The sequence below is a fragment of the Venturia canescens genome, chromosome 3 (assembly GCF_019457755.1).
Source record: "Venturia canescens isolate UGA chromosome 3, ASM1945775v1, whole genome shotgun sequence".
NCBI classification, from domain to species: domain Eukaryota; kingdom Metazoa; phylum Arthropoda; class Insecta; order Hymenoptera; family Ichneumonidae; genus Venturia; species Venturia canescens.
The window spans coordinates 15,580,860-15,601,112 of record NC_057423.1 but is presented as its reverse complement, the minus strand read 5'-3'; the positions used below and the strand labels follow the sequence as shown (position 1 = coordinate 15,601,112).

Here is a 20,253-nt window from a genome sequence, read left to right as displayed (position 1 = left end):
CGTTTCTCCCTTGTTTTCTTTCCTTCTCTCTATCATTTTATTTTTCTCATTTTCTTCATTTTCTCTCTCCCTCTCTCTAATTTTCTCTCTGTCTAACGTTCTGTCACGCTTAAGTATACACACAGAGTATATCTATATAGGCGTGTTCATGTAAACGCTCAAAGGTCCCCCCTTGACTCTCGTCCCTCCACCTCTTCCTCATCCTCCGCGCACTCCTCCTTCTTTTTCCTCCACCTCGTCCGCACTATACGCCACCTCCTCATCCTTTCCCAACTCTTCGCATGCCCAGTTTGTAGTAGTCACAACGGAACTCAGTGCAGCCGCGGCGAGCAGCTGACGCGGGTAAACCTGCGGTTAATACGTGCACTGGCGGGACAAGTGGCGGACGCCGCGCAGCCGATGAACGGATAAAACGCTATGACATTCGTCCACGCTACACTCCAAACATATTTTTGTCATTTTTCATTATTCTATCGACTTACTTTCTCTCAGCCAAACATGTGAAGCTCATCGATCAATAAAACAACCACTTCATGCGAAAGCCAATAATAAGAAGAAATGATTTACTTCATGCTGTGACAATAACTTGAGGAATCGAGGGGTACAAAGTGATTCGCGATACCGGGAGACCGTGAGAGAAAATCTCTAGAGACTTGACCGTTTTCCTTGACCTCGTGGTCCGATACGCGCCGAGTATCATCGCCGAGTGCGTGCCTCGTTACGGTGACCAGAACTCCGGATATGTAATATACGTGAATAATATACCGAAGACGCAGCAGGTGTGCCATCGTTCTTTATATCAAATCGAATAAAACTCATTGGGAAATTGAATGAATACGCTTATCGTTGCGCGGTTCAAGTGACCAATCTCTAATATTACGAGTGACGACCGTTTTCCCAACGGAGCAATATTGTCTTTGGGATAGAAACGCAACTTATTATTCTGAGACGATAAATATCGCTATTTGTCCAGACGAGTAAACATTATTTTTTTAAAAAACTTCGTATTAAACGCACCGCCATCACGACTTTTTATTTCTCCCATTACCTGCTAGAATTTAATCGTCTTTTATATTCTCATCTCTCGATTTTAGTATCAGTATTGTGTGCGAAACGAGTTTTCGATCTAAAATCAGAGACGGTTGGTGGATAAATTCGCGACGTCGAGTGTTATCGAAAGTGTTTTCATGCACAACAATTCTCGGTGCATCGTCGTTTTGCCTCTTTTACGTGGTCTCGTCGATCAGGGGCAGTAACCGTTTATTCCTCCGCAGACGTTATTGCTTCGATTTGTGAGACTTTAATACGCAACTGATTCAATAAATGTTATAATATTTATATAAATAATATATATCTACGATATCAAATTGCCGTGTGGTTGTTTGTGCATTTGTGTCTGTGCATTTTAATCGTTGTGTCTCCTATTTATTCAATAATCGTACGAGCATAAATACAACCCTGCACACGTCCCGTAATGCTTCGTGTGTACAAACACGAAGTTAAGCACGCAAGGTAATTGAAACGACATACGAAATACGAGGATAAGAAAACGGCTGCAGTTTACGAAGAAGACGCAAACGATTATACTATTATAATCTTCATTGGTGAGTCTCTTAGTTGTTTTCGATCGCCATTTTATTCTTAAGGACTATGCGCTCGATGTACGATGCTTTCTATTTCGACTTTGATCTGAAATTTTTTCATCTCACCCGAGGATCTGATTAGTGAATGAAAATTTATAACGAAAAATAGTTTTTTTAAGGACCTCTGTTTTATTGAAGCAATTTTTTAGCACGATAAAATGATAAACTTATTATTTGAATAATGTGCACGCATACGCATGGGATTCGCGATTTGGGTCAATTATTTTCATGACAATTTTCAATGGTTCATTCCTTAATTCAATTAATTGAATACTGAAGCAAAGCTGGTCGGTATGCTCAGTACGTATTCTAATTTTTCAACGAAAAGCTTCCGTCGATCGTACGATTGGAGTCCAGTGCACGACGATAGAGACAAAGTCCATTTAGTAGATTTTGATTTTTGTCCAAAAGTGGAATTCCTCGCGTTATCATTTTGAATAAATTAAAAAAATTGATGGATCTTCATCAACGCATGCTTTTTGTAATTAGTAGAGAAAGATTTTCTGTAAAAAATTTTGGATGACCAATGATGATCAATGTATGTTTGATATACTCGTTGTCCTCCAATATTATAAGCCGTAGGAACGATAAAACATAGAATTTATAAAAAATAGTAGCAATAAAAGCTATACGATCGAGCCCATTCGAGGAAATGGAGTCCAACGAAAATAAGTGAAAAAAAGTGCCACGTTCCATGTGTTCGATGACCACACACGTCCGGCTCGTCTCATCACATCATTCATTATTCCATTTAATTATTCAGGCTCAAAATTATATTTCAAATTCTTTTCCTGTTTCTCGCTCCGCGGCATATTTTTCGTATTAAATATTCAATATTCGTCATTTTTATACGGTTATTTTATCCCCATTACTACAAATGCAAACACGTACGTCTCATTTTATGGGGCCCATAGTTTTCGATCGAGTTGAATAACGCCTGGCCTTGCTGATCACCGTACAGTTATGTTAATGTTTCAATAGAAAGGGCAGAAGAATTTCAAATGAATGAAGAAAAAAAGACGAGAGGTATCTAATCGTGAAAGTAGAATTCAAGAGATACGAAATAACGAGAGGGAACTCAAGAGACGAAAGTCATTGAATGTCGATACGACAAGATTGGAAAACGTTATAGAGAAAGTTTAATCTATACATTTCATGCACGTATATATAATCCTGTATACATGAATATGAGGGAAAAAAATATGGGGAAAGAATGGAGTCAGGAGACAAAGCGAGATGGAGATATTAAAGACAGTCTTAGTCGTTAATATGCCAACTGTTATATATCGACATATAAGATTATGCAAAGCTGTACAGATGTCGTGGCTCTCGTGAATCTCCAGCTTCCCTAATTAAATTCTTCCCGCTCGATTTATCGTTCCTCTCGATCATCATAGAGTTCATTCAGCAACGTTCCTGCCGCGACTCTTATTCGTCTTGTGAATTGAGGGAGGTCGACTCAGTCAGTCAGTAAAATATGATAGATATTCAAAGGGCTCTCGTTCCTCTATTCGTTTAGATAGGAATGTCGCTTACAACCATCTTGTTTTTTCAGCAGTGATATAAATTACTGATTTTCCTTCAACTTTCACAGTTCCTGTCTCTTTCTCCTTCTTTTTTACTATTTTAGTGAACGAATTTTTATTTGCATATCTAGCAAATTATTCAATCTATTTTTTTTACTCAAAACTTTATCATCTCTCTCTCTCTCTCTCTCTCTCTCTCTCTCTCTCTCGATGTTTCCTATGTGCGTGAATGTTCGACGTCACCGATCACTTTTTACTCGGATGCCAAGAATGCGGATAAACTATCAGTTGTCACATTTTTTTTTCCTGTCGCATTTTCAACGCTCAGTTCTTTTAATTTCGTCTGGAATTTCATTATCCACCACACCCTCAATGCAAACTGTTCTTCGTTAGATAATATGGCCTCATAATTGCAAAATATCAGTTATAGCGAATCGCAGGATAGTGGAGATATTTTTCATAATGAACTGACCCAGCTGTTTTTAATTGCTTTTTCAAAGTAACTTAATTTCCCTCTGTGACAATGAATTATTGTTTTTCACTCCGTCATTAGACACAGAAATCATGCAGCTATGTGAAAAATAAACTAGACATTAGAAATTAATATAAAATCTTTTTGTAGTCATTAATTCATACGAATTCCAGTATATGAGAAATCATAATAGTTTTTCGTTTACTATTGTAAACGGCATTTGAGAATGCTTATGAAAAACTGTAGCTGTTTTCCTTGAATAGCTGATTGAAATGTTTAGATAGAAAATATATGTACCATGTGATATTCTGAATCAACGAGTATTCGTCAGTTGTATCAACTTTCTCTATGTGTAGGTGTCAAATAGCCGAGAATTGAAAACTCTGGTTATATCAAAGACACGCTCACCAAATCGTATTCATCGATCGCATTATTGTAGTTTGTACCAAAGTGTTTCCATACATACGAAATTGTACAATCTTTAATTTAAACATGCTGAAAGGTTAATAGATTTGCACGACTCTCATATTTCTATTTACTTAACTGTTCCATAGTTTCACTGCTTTTAGAACAATAGATGTGTTTTAAATGATATCTTATCGAGAATCAATCGAGCGGAATAATCCGATTCATAGTACATATTCAAAGAAATGCCCGGCCGTTTATATCATAGATTTTTCTTCAAAGTAGAAACATTTAATTACATTTTTGCACCCACACACAAAGTAAGCCTTCAATTTAAAGAGATAACAGTTACGAATAATTCCAAATTTAAATGGATACAAAAATAATAATCTCACTGACGCGCTATTTTACTTTTCGATTATTATTTTTATATCGGAAAAGCAATGCGGAACGCTCCGTGGAACTGCTATCAAATTTTCGAAAGATTTTACAAATTTGGATATGTGTGATAGTGGAAATCAAATATAGATTCCGGTTTTGCTTATATTTTATTCATTGAATCCAAAACTTTTACCAGTCCTTTAATTGCAATGATAATTGGCGGCATTTCATGCGACTCAAGCTATTGTGATTAGGTTGTTTTAAAAAAATTTGCATTCTTTCATTTGTCCGAGCTCCGCTCCAGGACTGTGCTTCAAGCTCAATAAAAAATAAAGTTTTCATTCCCATGTATACAACATCAAAACGAGTTCATAAAGTCAAGATGCTGTTAAACAAATATTGTCGAAAAGAACGTAAGATGAATCCAACAAAATGAATTTCTAGAGCTGAGTAAGAGTCCGTGTTCTCTCGGCTATTGAAGTAGTATCTTGAGTCTTTGATTTTGTGGCGCTACGATGATTCAGCACTTAGTGAGAGAGATGCGCCTCTTGAGCTTAACATTACTCGATCGTTCGCCATTAGCCTCGGGATCTTCCGTTGCGGGTCGTCTCACGATCTTACGAGATATATACCATTAAGCACGACCGTACATACACCACAAGAACGCGAAAGATTCAAATGATTTTTCAAAGACTACTTGCCAATTATGCAAATCTGACGTTAGTTAGGACGCTGGATAGTTGAAAAATTGCCCGAGGCTGTGAGCCCTCGATCGATGTTTAATTAATGTTCGACGTGACGTTTATACAGTGTTAAACTGTTATTATCATCGCCAGTAGTGTGCGGCAATGATTATAAGCTGAACAATGATCAAACGTTGGTGAACAATAGAATTACGGAATTACTTAACTGCTTCCGTCGTTTATCGAATGTCCCGGAAGACCTAAACTGAGTGTACCGTTTACGTCAATTATGGATCACAAGTTGAATGTAACTTCATAATCCAAGAATTTGTAATGTTCGCCAAAACGGTTTGGATGATCCGACCAAAGTGTAATTTCATCGAACGCGCACTTTTTTTTTATGTTCCGTGCATAAAAATTGTTTTATTACAGCAACGATAAAGGCTGGTATACTTCGTGTCTTGACCCTGTTAAGTCAACGAGATTCCAGCACAAGGATCAAAAGATATATATCAGCGAGGACTCTCGAGACACGTGCAAAACGTAATAAAATCTTTACAATACGGTCTCGTGCATGTATGTACAATACACAGCCTGAAATTCTCCGAGAGAGTAAAAACGAATTCTTATTTTAATTTCCATCACTGACACTTCCACGCGTCTCTTCGTCAATGTCAGTAGATCTTGAAATAACGTTTCGCGAGCTCTCAACGTCTCTTTTGTGAATTATACACCGACCCGTGGAACGAGAGATGATCTTCAAAGATCTCGAAGCGGGTGTCATGGAGGTCATGACATTCGGGTAACACAGCATTTATGAATTTTCATTTTTACAAGGGTTAAAGTCGCAATACCGAATCTTTCAGTCGTCGAAATTCAAGGAAATTTTGAAGAAAGCTTTCATAAGCAACGCGGATGCATTCATCTCGTCCAAGCGAAAGAAAAAGCAAGGGTGCTTCGGTTGAAATAAAATCTGTCATTGTCAATATCTTCACAGAGTTAGACTTCTTTTTCTTCTTCTTCTTATGCAATCGTACTACTTCACTATGTGAAGTGATCTGTACCGATAATAAAGATTGATATTTTTTCTAAACAACTCGTGTTTGAACATTTTTTATTTTTCAAAGAAAAAAAATCTCGTTAAATCAATCACCACTGAGCAAACAAATAAATTATACCTCTACCCAGGATTCTTGGAAGTTTTTTTCCTCGGTATGCCCAACGAGCTGGAGCAACAAAATGATTAAAACATTTTCTTGCGGTCTCTTTTCTCGAGAGGGATCATGTGACGTTGAAAATGGCTTGACAGAAAAGACCGATTAGTTTTTATGGTCTCACAAAGGAAAATGTATTCTGTAATAATGAACCGGATTACGCAAAGACTCGCCCAACATACATGATAAATATGTTATAAATAATACGACATAAATTATAGTAAAACGCCCGAGTGACAGTTTTATAGTGTTTCGGGCCTTCGAGTTCTTCCTTCGTCTTTTGTGTTCGTTCGTCAGCGGGCACGAGCAAAAACTATCAGAACGTCGAGTCGCGTATTAAATATCGTCCCCTGCAAAATAAAATGGCAAACACGTCATCCCATCGGGTCTCAGATGAGGGGTGTTAAGTACTTTACGTTTGCTGGCAACGGACATTCTATTATTGATAAATTTATCTAACGCAAAGTTCGTCCTTTCCTTCTCACTATTTTTCCATTAAGATGAGAAACTTCCCTTTACCGTCATCTTGAAGATATAGACATTTTCTATGGTTCTATATAAATATATATATATATATGCGTTTATATTATACACTCACAATACTGGCAGTACGGCGGTAACGACAGTTTAATGGACACCATAAAGCCTAATGGACTTACTATTACCTGGACCCCAATAAAACTCGATACAGAGTCGAGTTAATATATATACATGTATAAGGCAGGTATAGGGTTGAAGATAGGACGTGGAGAGAAGTGTACAAGAACACGCGTATAGATATATATTTATATGGCATTAAGTGCGCGGGTGAAGGTTTAGATGGGACGTTGATAGTGCAATTTATCGTTGGTTTTCGAAGAATATTAATGTTTTACTCTCACTCGGGATTCTCATTCTGCGAGAGAAGCCTATATTCTGATGTAGGCCTTTTTCCTAGTATAGGTCGAACGTGTAAAACTGAATAGAGCAATGTACCCCACGTTTTATATTCCATAGCGGATTATATTCAACAACATATATTCTGAGCGTCGCGAAAGTAGTCTTCTGCATCCGACATGGCGCACCCACTGATTTGTCCAATGGAAATCCTTTGTTCATTTTTTGCTCCGATAAGTTACTAATAAAAGTGGATTCGTCTGCTTAAGCAAGCAATGAAGAAAAATGAGAAAACGTAGAGTTGAAACGGACGTCAGAGGGCATCGACACCGATTCGAAAGATCGTCGACTAAAACGGCGGAAGGAGCAAACGCAGAGCGAGTGCTTTTTACGTTATAGAGGCAAATTATTGTTCCAGATATAACGTGTTCTCATGATTTTTTAACGAGGCGGACATAGCGTTGATAGGTTCGACTCGATCATCGATCAGATCAAAATTGGTAAAAAATTTGGTTCTTTCTCTATCGAATGTTCGAATTCAGATATACGCATCCTAGGCACTCGAGGATGCGTCATTTGACGATCATCTACGAGTGTTATTGAAAACACGTTCAATGCTGGTTACAATGGTGCACGGCTATCATCTTCACCAGTCAATAGACGTTGTCAAAAACATGAAAGATTATCTAATCCTCCCGTTTTCATGAGCTGCCTTGGAAAATGAATTTGAAATAGCGACGCGAATCGGGTTATCGAGTTCTCGAATGTCTTCAGCCTCATTTCAAAGGGGGTTCAGATCTTGTTCGCTGTCATTTTTGTTCAAGTGTCTCATATAATCTGTACGTATCACGTTGTAGCGAAAGTTCATAGTGCTATATATTTCGTTAACGTTGACTCGCGAATCCATCTCCCGGTGTTGATAGTTCTATTCTGTTGGTTATGCTTCACCATACAGCTTCGTTGTAACTCTTCTCGTTTATTAATAGAGCATATATAGACGACGATATAACACGTGGTCGTCCGCGTACGCCGTGAACATAGTAAACGTTTCGTCTACTCATACGTCCACCATCCACCCATCGCTCAACATATACATATATGTTTATTTATTTATTTATTTGTCAATATGTCTGTATATCTGCATGAACTATGGATAGCCATGTGCAGACATCTAGATGTATTATATAGTCCGCTGGTTCGTATTCTCATGGCCATCCGACACGGTCGTGATATAACACGGAATAGTTACACGTAAGCACAGCTGGTGCACCGATGCATCGTCAAGTTAAATTGCGCACGAGACAAGCCGAGAAGCCAAAGAGATGAGAGAAGAGCAATCGCGACGAGCTCTCTGTGCCCGCGGCCTTCAGCCCCTTTTGTGGTTCAGCGACGTTAGCGGTCATCACACGATTGACAGAAACGAAGAGGAGAAAAACAGAGGAAGAAACAGAACCTTAATTATTTTCTGGAAATGCAGCCCCGGCCGCGGTCGATATTTTTTCAAATTTCAACTACTATCTTTATCCTAATGGACCGATATTGAATTGTTCTCTTATACTTGTTTTATTGAAAACGAAACGTTTAAGTATAGTACTCCATCGTATACATATAATTGGAATCAACATTATTTCATCTCTTCGTTAACAAAAAAGATATTCCGCGTAGAGATATCTTGGGAACTATACGAATACTGTAAGTTCAAGGAGTAACAAGTGACCCAGCTCGTATATACTTTACGTATGCAACTGTATCCTGCGGATGCAGAATATATAATGGGTATAATCGAGAAATGCAGTAGAAGAGATCGCGCGGAGAGTTCGGATAACGCAGGCGTTATCGCAGGCTCCGGGTCTGACAGGTGCGTGCCGAGTTCTCGAGTTCCACACAGTCGTACATTTATATAAATATATTTATATTTATAGGGAGGTAAAGAAACTGTGTGACACGAGATCTGAGAATACATGTGCTCTTTTCTTCGCTTATACACTCTTGCAGGCTCTCTCGCTCTCTCGCTCTTTCTCGTCGTCGCTTCGTGGCACACCTTTCGCGTTAAGACTATCTCCCGAGCACATATATCCGATATAATTGGCTCTATACCGCTCCGGGGATATGCTCGAGCATGCTCGATTCTCTCACACAGCATCCTCCAAGAAATTCTCATCGCCTCTTGTTCTTCGCTCGGTACATACTCGTGATAATCCTTCAAAATCCTCGCAGGCTAAATCGTTAGAGTTTCGAAACAAGTATCAGTCGATGCGGGATGCGGCGGTGCTGTCCTATAAAATTTTACTCTAGTTGATCAATTTGGGTGTTAATCTTATTTTATCATTTAATTAATCAACTGAACTTTGACACCGTAAAGGAGCATGGCCGAAAATTTGGAGAGTTAGAAACGCAAGTACCATTTACAGCCATATTTTTCAACTCGGTTCAGTAACTTTCTTATATTCAGTCGTTAAAAATTTCTGTAATGCATTTATTCATCCGAATGAGAAATATGTTGTTTTGCAAACAGTCCTGTCGCTAACGATTTCCATTTATTATGAACTTTTTGGATTTCCCTTACAAATTGTTGCTGATACTGTGTACTCGGACCCAGATCGGTGTCCAATCTATCGTCGCTCTCTCGAAGCTCTCAAACACACGTATCCTTATCGATAAGATACAAGTTTACTTTTACGAGACTCACGTATGTGTGTACACACGTTGTATTATATATAACGTCGGTTTTCCAGTGTCTCGCGTGCGATCGCGTAAAAACGTGGTGCTCGACGCAGTTTGCGCAAACGCCCCGAGCGGGGAGTGAGTCCTGTCCGTTGCACGTGCACATGCTCCCGTGTAAAATGATCCATAGGGTGTCCTTGGAAAACAACTGGTGAAACTTGACAGGCAATTTCGATTATTCTCTTCACCGTGGATAAATGAGAAAAAAAAAATTCTTATAGATTTTTCTTAAATAATTCAACTTTCCATAGTAACTCGTTCAAAATTCTTGCTTCATTTTATCATTTTTCAGTCTACTTGAATTGATATAAATTCGTGTTACTAGAACATTTGTCTGTTCGTTTGTTATTTAATCAATTTCCCAAAAATGCATCGAAAGAGTAGAGAGCATGTAATTAGGGGATTCCATTTTATCCATCACTATTTCTCTTGAGACACCCTGTGAACGGGGATAACCAACGGCTGAAAATAAAAGGTCTCGATTTACGGTTTCGAAGCTTCGTATCTCCGCCTTTTTATAAGTGAAATGTTGAAACAGATCTCCTATTGTCCAGTAATTAAAATCCCTTATACAGAGTGTCCTGGAGGTTGCTTTCGACACTGATAACGTTGATGAATTGTGGGACTTGGTAAAGAGAACTCCTCGTTAGACGAACGTCGATCAAAGTGATTGAATGATATATAAAATCGTGTGCTTCATCTCCAAAAAGCTTGGAACTTGTATCGAGCATAAATTATGAATCCAAAAGCCTCGCGTTATTCGCCGCCATTTTTTCAATCAACAAAAGAACTGCACCCTCTAATTTTCCATCTCTCAAAATAGTAATAAATCTTCCAAGATATTTTGATGCTTATAATCAACCGCAATCCGATGATCTGAAAATCACAGTCAAATGTCAGTGCAAACACCACGCGACTATCGTTATTCATGCGTTTTAAAATAAGTTGCGACTTTGCAGACACCCTTTGTACAGAAATGCATGGGATAACGCCTATCTACTTGTTGTACGGAATCAACTCTCTCGAGAGCTCGATGTAAGAGTACATACACGTACACGAGTCGTAGAGAGCATTGACGAGAAGCGTGCGCGTATCGCGGTGAAAACACCTGCGAAACACACACGTCGACGTGTCTGTATCGCAGGATACAGAGGATACAGGTACTCTCTGTCGTATACACCTCTCGGTGTACACCGGAATATCAGCAAAGCGACTCACCCGATCGTAATGCGAATTCAGAATTTAAACGTATATACATATAGGTAACCGAGTATTATACCAATAAATATGGACCTAAAGATACATGGAATTATGTATACAAACGATGTAAAACGCGCTCTTTTTGCTTTTTTTCCTTGTCCTCATCCGTGCTGTAAAAACCATTGGTTTCTTCACAATCCACAGTGATTATTTAATAATACAATTTGTGCCAGAAATACTGCGAACGGTACAAATTGGAACAAATTATTCCGTTGATTTTTCCCCAATCATAATCGACGTACGTTCACTTTTTTATTTGACAAATTATTTGGGAATTACGAGTGGGATCCGAGCACATTTCTGTGAGCTTCAGTTATTCGGATATGTTCAATATATCGCACAATCCTCTCATGTAACGTTCATTTTGGTACATACGAACCTCGAACTGTTATTTCGAATGGAATAAATAATATACAAAGCTGAACGTAAAGATTGTATCATTTCACGGAATCCGAATAACTTCGGACAAGAAAGAAATTCATGAGAGTCGACGTGAACTTTATAAAAAAAAATGATTTGACTACATTTTCTTAGTCACTACATTCTACGAGTGGAGTTTTGCCTTGAAAAATGCTTTTGGATATAAATATCGACGATCATTCAATTTTTTTTTGTGAAAAACACCGAGGCATAAGTAGCTATTCTGAAAGAAATGCTCGCGTATGTTAACAGGAGATCAATCATCGTGCAGTCATCACGAGAGTGACGAGAAGCCTCGTTGATCAACGAGACGACCACGAGAACTATGAAGACCAGGTCGGTGCCCTCGAGGCTATCGGCACTCACCCTCGTTTTCGTCATAATCGTCAGCGATCCGCGAAGATGCAGTGCCGTTTCCGAGAGTATTATTGGTAAGTTTCTCCAAGTTTTTCAAATGCGACTACAGAGTTATGGTCGAGCCGTAAAGGAGATCCCACACGGCGAGAAATTTCATCTTCATTAAGTCGAATCGTAAATTATTACGAACATTGATTGGAGCATCAAAACTGTTTTTTATAATACGTCATCATTATGTTGGCGGTGAACAGAAAAAGAAGCATTGCTTTATTAAGAGAAACAATATATTGTTATATGGTACTTAGCAATAAATGATCCGATGTTATCTCATGGAAAAAACAATAAAGAAGGGTTTTAAACGATAGATCAGTAAACAATGTCCTTTCTAAAAATAGTAAAGCCTAGAAAAATTTTTGTTTTATTAATCTCTGGAATCGTGGATATAGAAATCCAGACAAATAGAAACTCATGAAACTTCCATAGATTCATTGCTGGAAACGGATCTGATTTAATTGATCTTGTAAAGCAAACTAGCCTGATAATAATTAGTAAAAGCAAAAATATTGCTACCGTAAAAAAAGTGGTTCGAGTTAACGCTATGCCTTCTACACACTAGGTTGAAAAAAATTGATTGCTCTTCAAAAAAAGTTTCTTGATCAAACTCTTTAACCCTCTCGGTCCGTATGTTGCTTCTATATACGCAACACGCGCTTCCAGGCCCAATAAAACTGCATCGGTCAGTAAGGTTGGGGTTCTAACTGCTTATTTCCATCAAGCAAGTCTAGATTGTACCATAGATACTCCTAAACCAAGAGATAAACTGCTTTAACCCATCGAAATATTAATATGAAGCCGGCGTTTCATGTTGAGTTGGCGTTGTGTGAAAACGTGCTTTAGTTATCGCAAAAGAAAAGTGAGTACACATTTTTTTTGTACTCCAAACGTTATTTCCTTTCAAAGGGAAGCTAATATGATGTATTTAAGGTATTAGGTGCTAGATTAATTCGTAAATTTTCCTGATTTTGCTCCCCAAGGCCCTGATGCTGCTGCGCGCAGCGAACATTCAAAAATTCATATTTCCTAACAAAAAAAAACTAAAATGTCACAATGGATTCGGAAACTAGAAAGTATTTCGAGATAAAATTATGAAGGGAATCATTTTCCATCAACGCGAAATAGGTCTCAGTCTGAGACGGTTAAAACCAACCGTTTTCGAGTAATTAATGATCAAACCAAATTTTGTATGAAAAAAGCTCATATAACGAATATGGAGGAAATTCAATCTACGACGATTTTTTTTTGCGAGAAATTCACTTCTCAAGATTCGACAGTATATCTTCTAGTCTAATTTTCCATTCAGAACACGAAATGAAAATCATAAGTAATTTGAAGCTCAAGGTGAATAACATATTATGAGGCCTAATTTATTGTTTCGATTTCCATCTTGGAATGTATATTTACTTCGAGTCGACAAATGTTTTCTTTGACATATTCGTCAGATATTTTTTTTTGATGTTTTTTAACCATCAGCAGCAGATATTCACGTTGTTGTTCATTATACGTTAAACGACTGTTAAATTTTATAGCTAAGGCCCGTTCAGCAGTGTCATTCACTACTTTCAAACTTTTGAAACCCTCAACACAGTTTTGGTATTCGGGATTGGATTTCCATTTTTCTGCATCTTTAACGACGAATTGAAACGATAATTCAAATGTATGAAATATTTCCACTGATTTGGGTGTGACGAAATCGCTTAAATTTTTCGTTAGTACTGATTATATAGATCATTCCTTCTAACTTCACAGCGTTTTAAATTGGTCGACGAACTGGGTTTGTTTTTGATTGAATCGACCATCGCCAATTTATCCTTACGAGACACGTTATCGTTAAAAAGTGCCAAGGCTGATAGCTCTTCACTTAGATACCATAGGGGAGTTGGGGCAAAGTGGCCCACTTAAGGAATTTAACGAGTTTTGTCGGGTAGCACATGGTCATTTACTTATTTTTATGTCCCCAAACTGATTCCACCTCCTTATTGCTCGAATTTTGAAAAAAAAAATTTTTGGGGCAAAGTGGCCACCCCCTCGAATGCGGTGAAAATCGATAATTGTCACTTCTCGTTAAATAATTCTCGAACATTGAAGGATGCGATAAAACGAAAAGAAACGAGGCATAGTAGGAACCCTCCTTCGATGGGATGAAAAAAAAATTAGTCAGAATACTTCGATAAATTTTGCCAAATTTTTTTTCATGCCGAAAATGAATATCCAGCCAACTTTATCAGATAATAAATGATCTTTCGACTATTGTTGAGTCTTAAAACTCTTTGTTCATCCTCTTTTTCCTTATTTGGTCGAGAAAATTTTTTGGGGCAAAGTGGCCACCCTCTCGAATGCGGTGAAAATCGATAATTGTCACTTCTGGTTAAATAGACGTTGTAATAGACTGTTCCCGCATGGAACATTGAAGGCCGCGATAAACCGAAAAGAAACGAGGCATAGTAGGTACCCTCCTTCGATGGGATGAAAAAAGAATTAGTCGGAATACTTCGATAAATTTTGCCATTACCAGTGGCAAAAGCCCGTTCTTATCGGGGGCAAATCGTGGGAAAACCGCCATTATCACGAGTCTGTCGTATCGCGCAAATCTAGTGAGTAAGAAAAAAGAGATCATCAAAAAAGAAAAATTCTTGTCTGCGGCGGACGTTGCGTGTATTTTCTGCGATCAACTTTATTCGCATTCCTCCAAAGATTGAATTCGCTGCGAAACATGCCTAAAATGGGCGCACACCTTGTGTGCAGGTGTTGATGAAGATGAAGTCCATTATAAGTACGATTTTTGTCAATTAAAATAAAATAGACATTTATCAGTAATTCGCAAAATGATTCTCACCCTCTGCCTCAAATAGCTATCAATTTCTCAAAAAACATAGAATTCTCACTGAACCTGTGCCCCGCCAGAATTCGGAATTGCGTGAGTCGCCACTTTGCCCCAGAATTCAAAAATGCCCCAAAAAAGTGGATGGCCACTTTGCCCCATGTGGCCACTTTGCCCCATGTTCCCCTAAATGGCAGGATAATTTTGAGTTAGCAGTTGTGGAAATTTTCTCGTTGACTGTTTTGAATTTAATCAAGCTTTGGAGCAATTATAAATCTTGAAGGAGTGCTTTGATCGCATACGGAGCATTAAACCATGATTTCATATAAAATAAGATGATAAAAAGGCTCGTAAGCCGGTCATTTCCGATTTCTTCATGCGGAACTGTTTGTTTAAGGCGAAGATTTTCAAACAATAAATGGCCTTAGAAAGCCATGGTGCATAGCCTCAGGAGCCTTGAATTTTATTCCTTTTGGTGGTGTTCGTCCCAAAAAGATATACGCCAGTTTGAGAAATTATTTATAATCATCTCGTGAATGATGCAGCTAAAGGGTAAAGATTTCTAATCTGTTATATGAGTCAATTCGACGAAAAAAATGCACTTAACTATAACTCCGAATGATCCAATGATGACAGACTGAATCTTCTTTAATACAAAACATAAATACCTAAAATTAATCATCGATGAAATCAACAATTTCATCCTTCTTATCAATAATGATTTCTCGAATTTCTTCATCGTGTATACCAACGTCAAATGTACTTAAGTCCAGTGTTTGCCAATTTTCTTTAAGGAGGGTGGCTAGACTCGTTAAAATGATAAGAAATTGATCAAATTTGGTGATAATGTTCTTCAACATCAAGTGCGAAGACACCATTTTTTTCAAAATTTTCTTCTGCTTAGTTATCGAGTAATTACGCATTAAAGCAGATTTCTTATGCCCGAAATGTATACCTATATATATGGAAACGCTATGCTTATACACTTGAACTATAGTGATCAATTACTCGATAACTGTACAGAAGAAAAATCTTAAAAAATTTGTATTGCCAAATGTGGCCCTAAAGAATATGTTCACCAAATTTTATTAAATTCTTATCATTTTGAAATTTTTAATGTATTTAACATGGTTTAGCACGGCAACATTGTATCGTCGGTAGCCATCCTCCTTAAATCTTTTAAAAATTTGAACATCTGGACCTTTCGTATTTGGCCAGACAACAACGAACACACTTCGGAGGATCCATTCGTAAATGTGATGGCGACAAGTTAAATATAGGAGATTTTTTTGCAATTTTTCTTCTAAAATTTTGCAAGTACCATTCCGAATTCCTTTAACGGAAAATTTTTTGAAAAACAACAGTCAACCATAATAAAAGTAACAGTTTTGAATGGTGCAATTTTTCAATCTAGTTCAAACCTAGTAATGTTGGAAAGCAAGATTTTTGGGTTTTTTATGATTGTTGATTTCAATTTGCATTAGTGATTTTTCTAAAACGTCCTGAAACGGACGAGTATTCAATGTTACTAATAAGTACTTTGGCCTTGAAGCGATATTATAAATTTTAGTGCTGCACAGAACTTGAATAGAAACTTTTTCAATTCATTTAATTATTTATTTGTCTGTCTGAATCAAATTAAGAGGATGGGACATCGGTTTTTTTTTTAATTTTTTCAAGCAAAGTCTTCGGGTGCTGTAGGGTTGAAATGTATTTGAATTTTTCTTGAATTTTCATTGTCCAGTTTGAGAATTTTTGTTCACATTTTATGAGGTATAATGCGAAAACGGGCGATTATCAATGTACTTGTCCGATTTTTTTTTCCCCCGAGAGGGGATTTTCATGGTTTGATATCCAATTTTTTTTCTGCGGTAGTTCTAAACGATATGAAATGTTTTTCAATAAGGTTTTTTGAAATTTTTGAAGATTTTGTGTTTATGTGAATATATTCATGTTTAAAAATAATTTATCCAATGATTTTTTTCAAGTTTTGTGCATTTTATAACGATTTTTATATTCTTCGAATGATCAAAGTGATGACCTCAATTCTTAAACGATTCCCATAATTATATGAGATTAATGGCCATTTTCTCCGACGCGGTTCAAACTCAGTTCAATTTTTTTCATATAGTTTCGAGATAGGATGAACCGAGTTTAAACTCAGATTAACGTTGGAGAAAACGGGCATTAAATTATTTTCCGTAAGGTTTATGATTTTTTTCCATCATCGTGGAATTTCTGCCCCGTATTTATAAATTTTAATTTTTATTCTTTTATTGAAGGAGGCAAAGTGGATCTTTTCCGAGCTTTTTCGAGCGTGCCGGCGGTATGGAAAGTAGGTGTTTTACCGACTGTTGAAGTGGATTAGTGGTGGGGAGTGCGAAAAACACCACTTTTAACTCCTAGGAGTTGCTTCTCCTAGGCTTTTAACTCCTAGGAATTAAAAGTCGTGTTTTTCGCACTCCCCACCACTAATCCACTTCAACAGTCGGTAAAACACTTACTTTGCGTACCGCTGGCAGGCTCGAAAAGCGAGGAAAACGTGGTTGCGTTATATAAAAGATTTTTTTCAAACTCGGTGTACAAACGAGCGACCCTGAAGAGTTGTTGTCATAAATCTTCAAACTATGTTGATGAACTCAATGTGAGGAAATAGAAATACACAACATACATATTGTCCAGAGAATGAAAAGAAATTGGTATGCATAAACTGTAAGCTAAAGAGGTGAAAAAAAGATACTGGAGGGCACAGCCAAACTAAATGTAAGAAAATATGACAAAAATACATTGGATTAGACACTTTTATTTGATAAAAGTTTTAAAAAATTTATTGGAATTCATTTACATTCAACCAATTATTCATTCAAATAAATCTAGATACATCTATTGTTTCATTCCAATAAATCTGTTTAAAAACAATTCACGGTAGGAAAGAATGACACAATTAACTGATCACCACGAATTTATCCAGCACACGATACACACATCCCGAACTTCGTATTGTCAAAACAACATAACCCTTTTACAAAATACCTCGGGTTATATAGCGACGAGGTGGAGGTGCTGTCATGTGACGTCAGTCCACGACACCACCCTGAAGTTAACCTCAGGGACATGAGGTCTTTGATGGTATTATTATTATATACTGTAACGACTTTTTGTTGCACAAATGGAAAATGCACTCTCGACATTTCTGGGCGCCAGTTTACGAAATTTCGTAAACAAATTTTATTTGAAATGATCGAAAATGAGTTCTTTAATTTTTTCCGGTCGTAGCTGTAATTAAAGATCGATTTGGTAGAGGAGCGAGGTCACGATACTTTCCATAAACTAATCACTTCGGAACCAACAATATCCGGAATTAAAAATATGATTTATTGAATTTCAACAATTTACAATAGAAGAAAAAGTTTCCGGAAAATTTCATTTCTATAAAAATTCAAGATCTCGGTTATAAATGACATAATATTCATGACGACAAATTAATGGATCGATACGATAACAATTCATAATCGACACGATCAAAACGAAATATAACAAAACATTCAACTTAAACTATGGATCTCGAGATTGAACACAAAAATATAAAATAGAATTCTTCTCGGCAATTCAAACTAATAAATAACAATGACTAATTGCGAAAGATCAAAATCGCGTGACAAGACGTAACTAGAATTTTCCAAACGCGTGCGCACCTCGAAACAATATCGCTCTTTTAACTCTCAAAATTTTCCCTCAATATGATTAGCGACTTCAACGAAATAACAAACGAAACGATACGAAATAAGAGCGAAACGACGGCTCACCGCTATGATTCCAGAAGGACGAGATCCGGAAAAGGACCACGGACTCTCTCCATCGACAATTCGGGGCGTCGAATTCTTGATCAGGTACGGCAATGGCACGAGAAAAGACGTCTTCCGTCATTGCTGTCCAAAACTCGAGTCCTCGGTAATTGTACCGGAAGCATGTACGCGAACCGTGGTTCTTACCCTCCACCCTTACCTACTCACGAGAATCTCAACTGTCTCTTCTAGAATGTTCGAGAGCCTTCTCTGGCTCTGACCTGACCTCAACGATATGTTTTGAATTGGACGACGCGCTAGCAATAATTTCGACGTTACGCTAAGCGACTTTGCCTTGTTACGTTGAGCGGCTATTTCGATGATTTATTCCATGTTATTGGAGATTTCGGGACGAAGCACGGAGATTCTCTAGATGCTGAGAGACGCATCTTGAGTTCGACAGCTAGGGTGGAGGCATGAAGTTCTCGTTGATCTTGAATCTTGTTATTCATCTTTTTGGATCTTCAGACTGATGAATTTCTTTGCAATGCTGGATTTTCGATGATGTTCGGGTGGCAACCGCCGTTCGCTCGTACCGCATAATTTAAAAATAATTCAAAATAAAATTAGTTCTCGATAATTACGCTAGCGTTTGGTCCTTCTGGATTTGCTCGAGAGAAATTCGTCGGTGACGAAAGACGCTCCTGTCCGGTGTCGTGCCAATTTTACTTATTTTGTAACGTGTGCAAAATTACCACGTCACAATACAGACACGTCAAATTTCTAAATGTGTTAGTAACTTTTGCATAATCTTAAGGTGATGGATCAGTGAAGCCCGTGCAAAGTTTTTTCTCAGCAATTACGCCACTGATCGTGCTGGTTTTGGGCGCAATTGAAAGAAAATTTTTTAATTCGCTTAAACTTCAATTTTCAAGTTGCTAAATGCTTCCTAAGCATAATTCAACGAAATAACATGCCAATTTTACCTCCATCATTGCGAATCATTTTATTCAGAGAAAAAAGTCTCGGCGAGAGCCTCGGACTTAGAGGAAGTTTTGGCTCCGTCTACTTCGATTGAATTTTCTGATTGGCCATTACGAACTTTTCCATCTCGACTTGTAGATAAAAATTCTTTTTGGACTTCATTCAGATCTCTCGTAGAGCTTCTTCAATAAAAATATGATATGAGCTGTTTGTCGAACTGGGATACGAAATCTACCCCAGATACGATTCAGTTCGTTTGCAGCAAATTTGGCACTTTGGTGTATCGTATTATGTTTGTAATATGGAATTTTCGTTTCGAATATATGTTATTATTAATCACAGTCAAAATCTCAATTCACAATATCCAGACAATAATACACGTCGGATCGTTATTCATTTCATAGTATAATTCGTTCATCTTATGCACAACATGATCGCTCGTCATAAAAATATAAGGGATATATCTCACACATTCAAAACCTCCATATAAATAAATCGAAGTGAAAATACATAATAATTGGAATACAATATAAACTTTTATCTCGCAATTCGTTCGGCGAGTTCCACGGTGGCTCTTGCCCTGGGACTGGAGTGCGGGTTCGATGATAAACAGGAAAGCTGATTCTCTCGTAATGGACGATGGTT

General features: G+C 37.5%; 1 protein-coding gene across 2 annotated transcripts in view; it reads left to right on the top strand.

The window, feature by feature from the left end:
• The first annotated feature begins 308 nt into the window (after positions 1–308).
• Positions 309–20,253, top strand: part of cv-2 (crossveinless 2) — a 35,907-nt gene continuing 15,962 nt past the window's right edge. For both annotated transcript variants that reach the window (XM_043414172.1, XM_043414171.1), the window contains exons 1-2: positions 309–1,604; positions 11,857–12,035. In XM_043414172.1, coding sequence (XP_043270107.1) covers positions 11,930–12,035 — 106 coding nt within the window. In that variant the 5' untranslated portion in view covers positions 309–1,604; positions 11,857–11,929. The remainder of the gene's footprint in view (positions 1,605–11,856; positions 12,036–20,253) is intronic.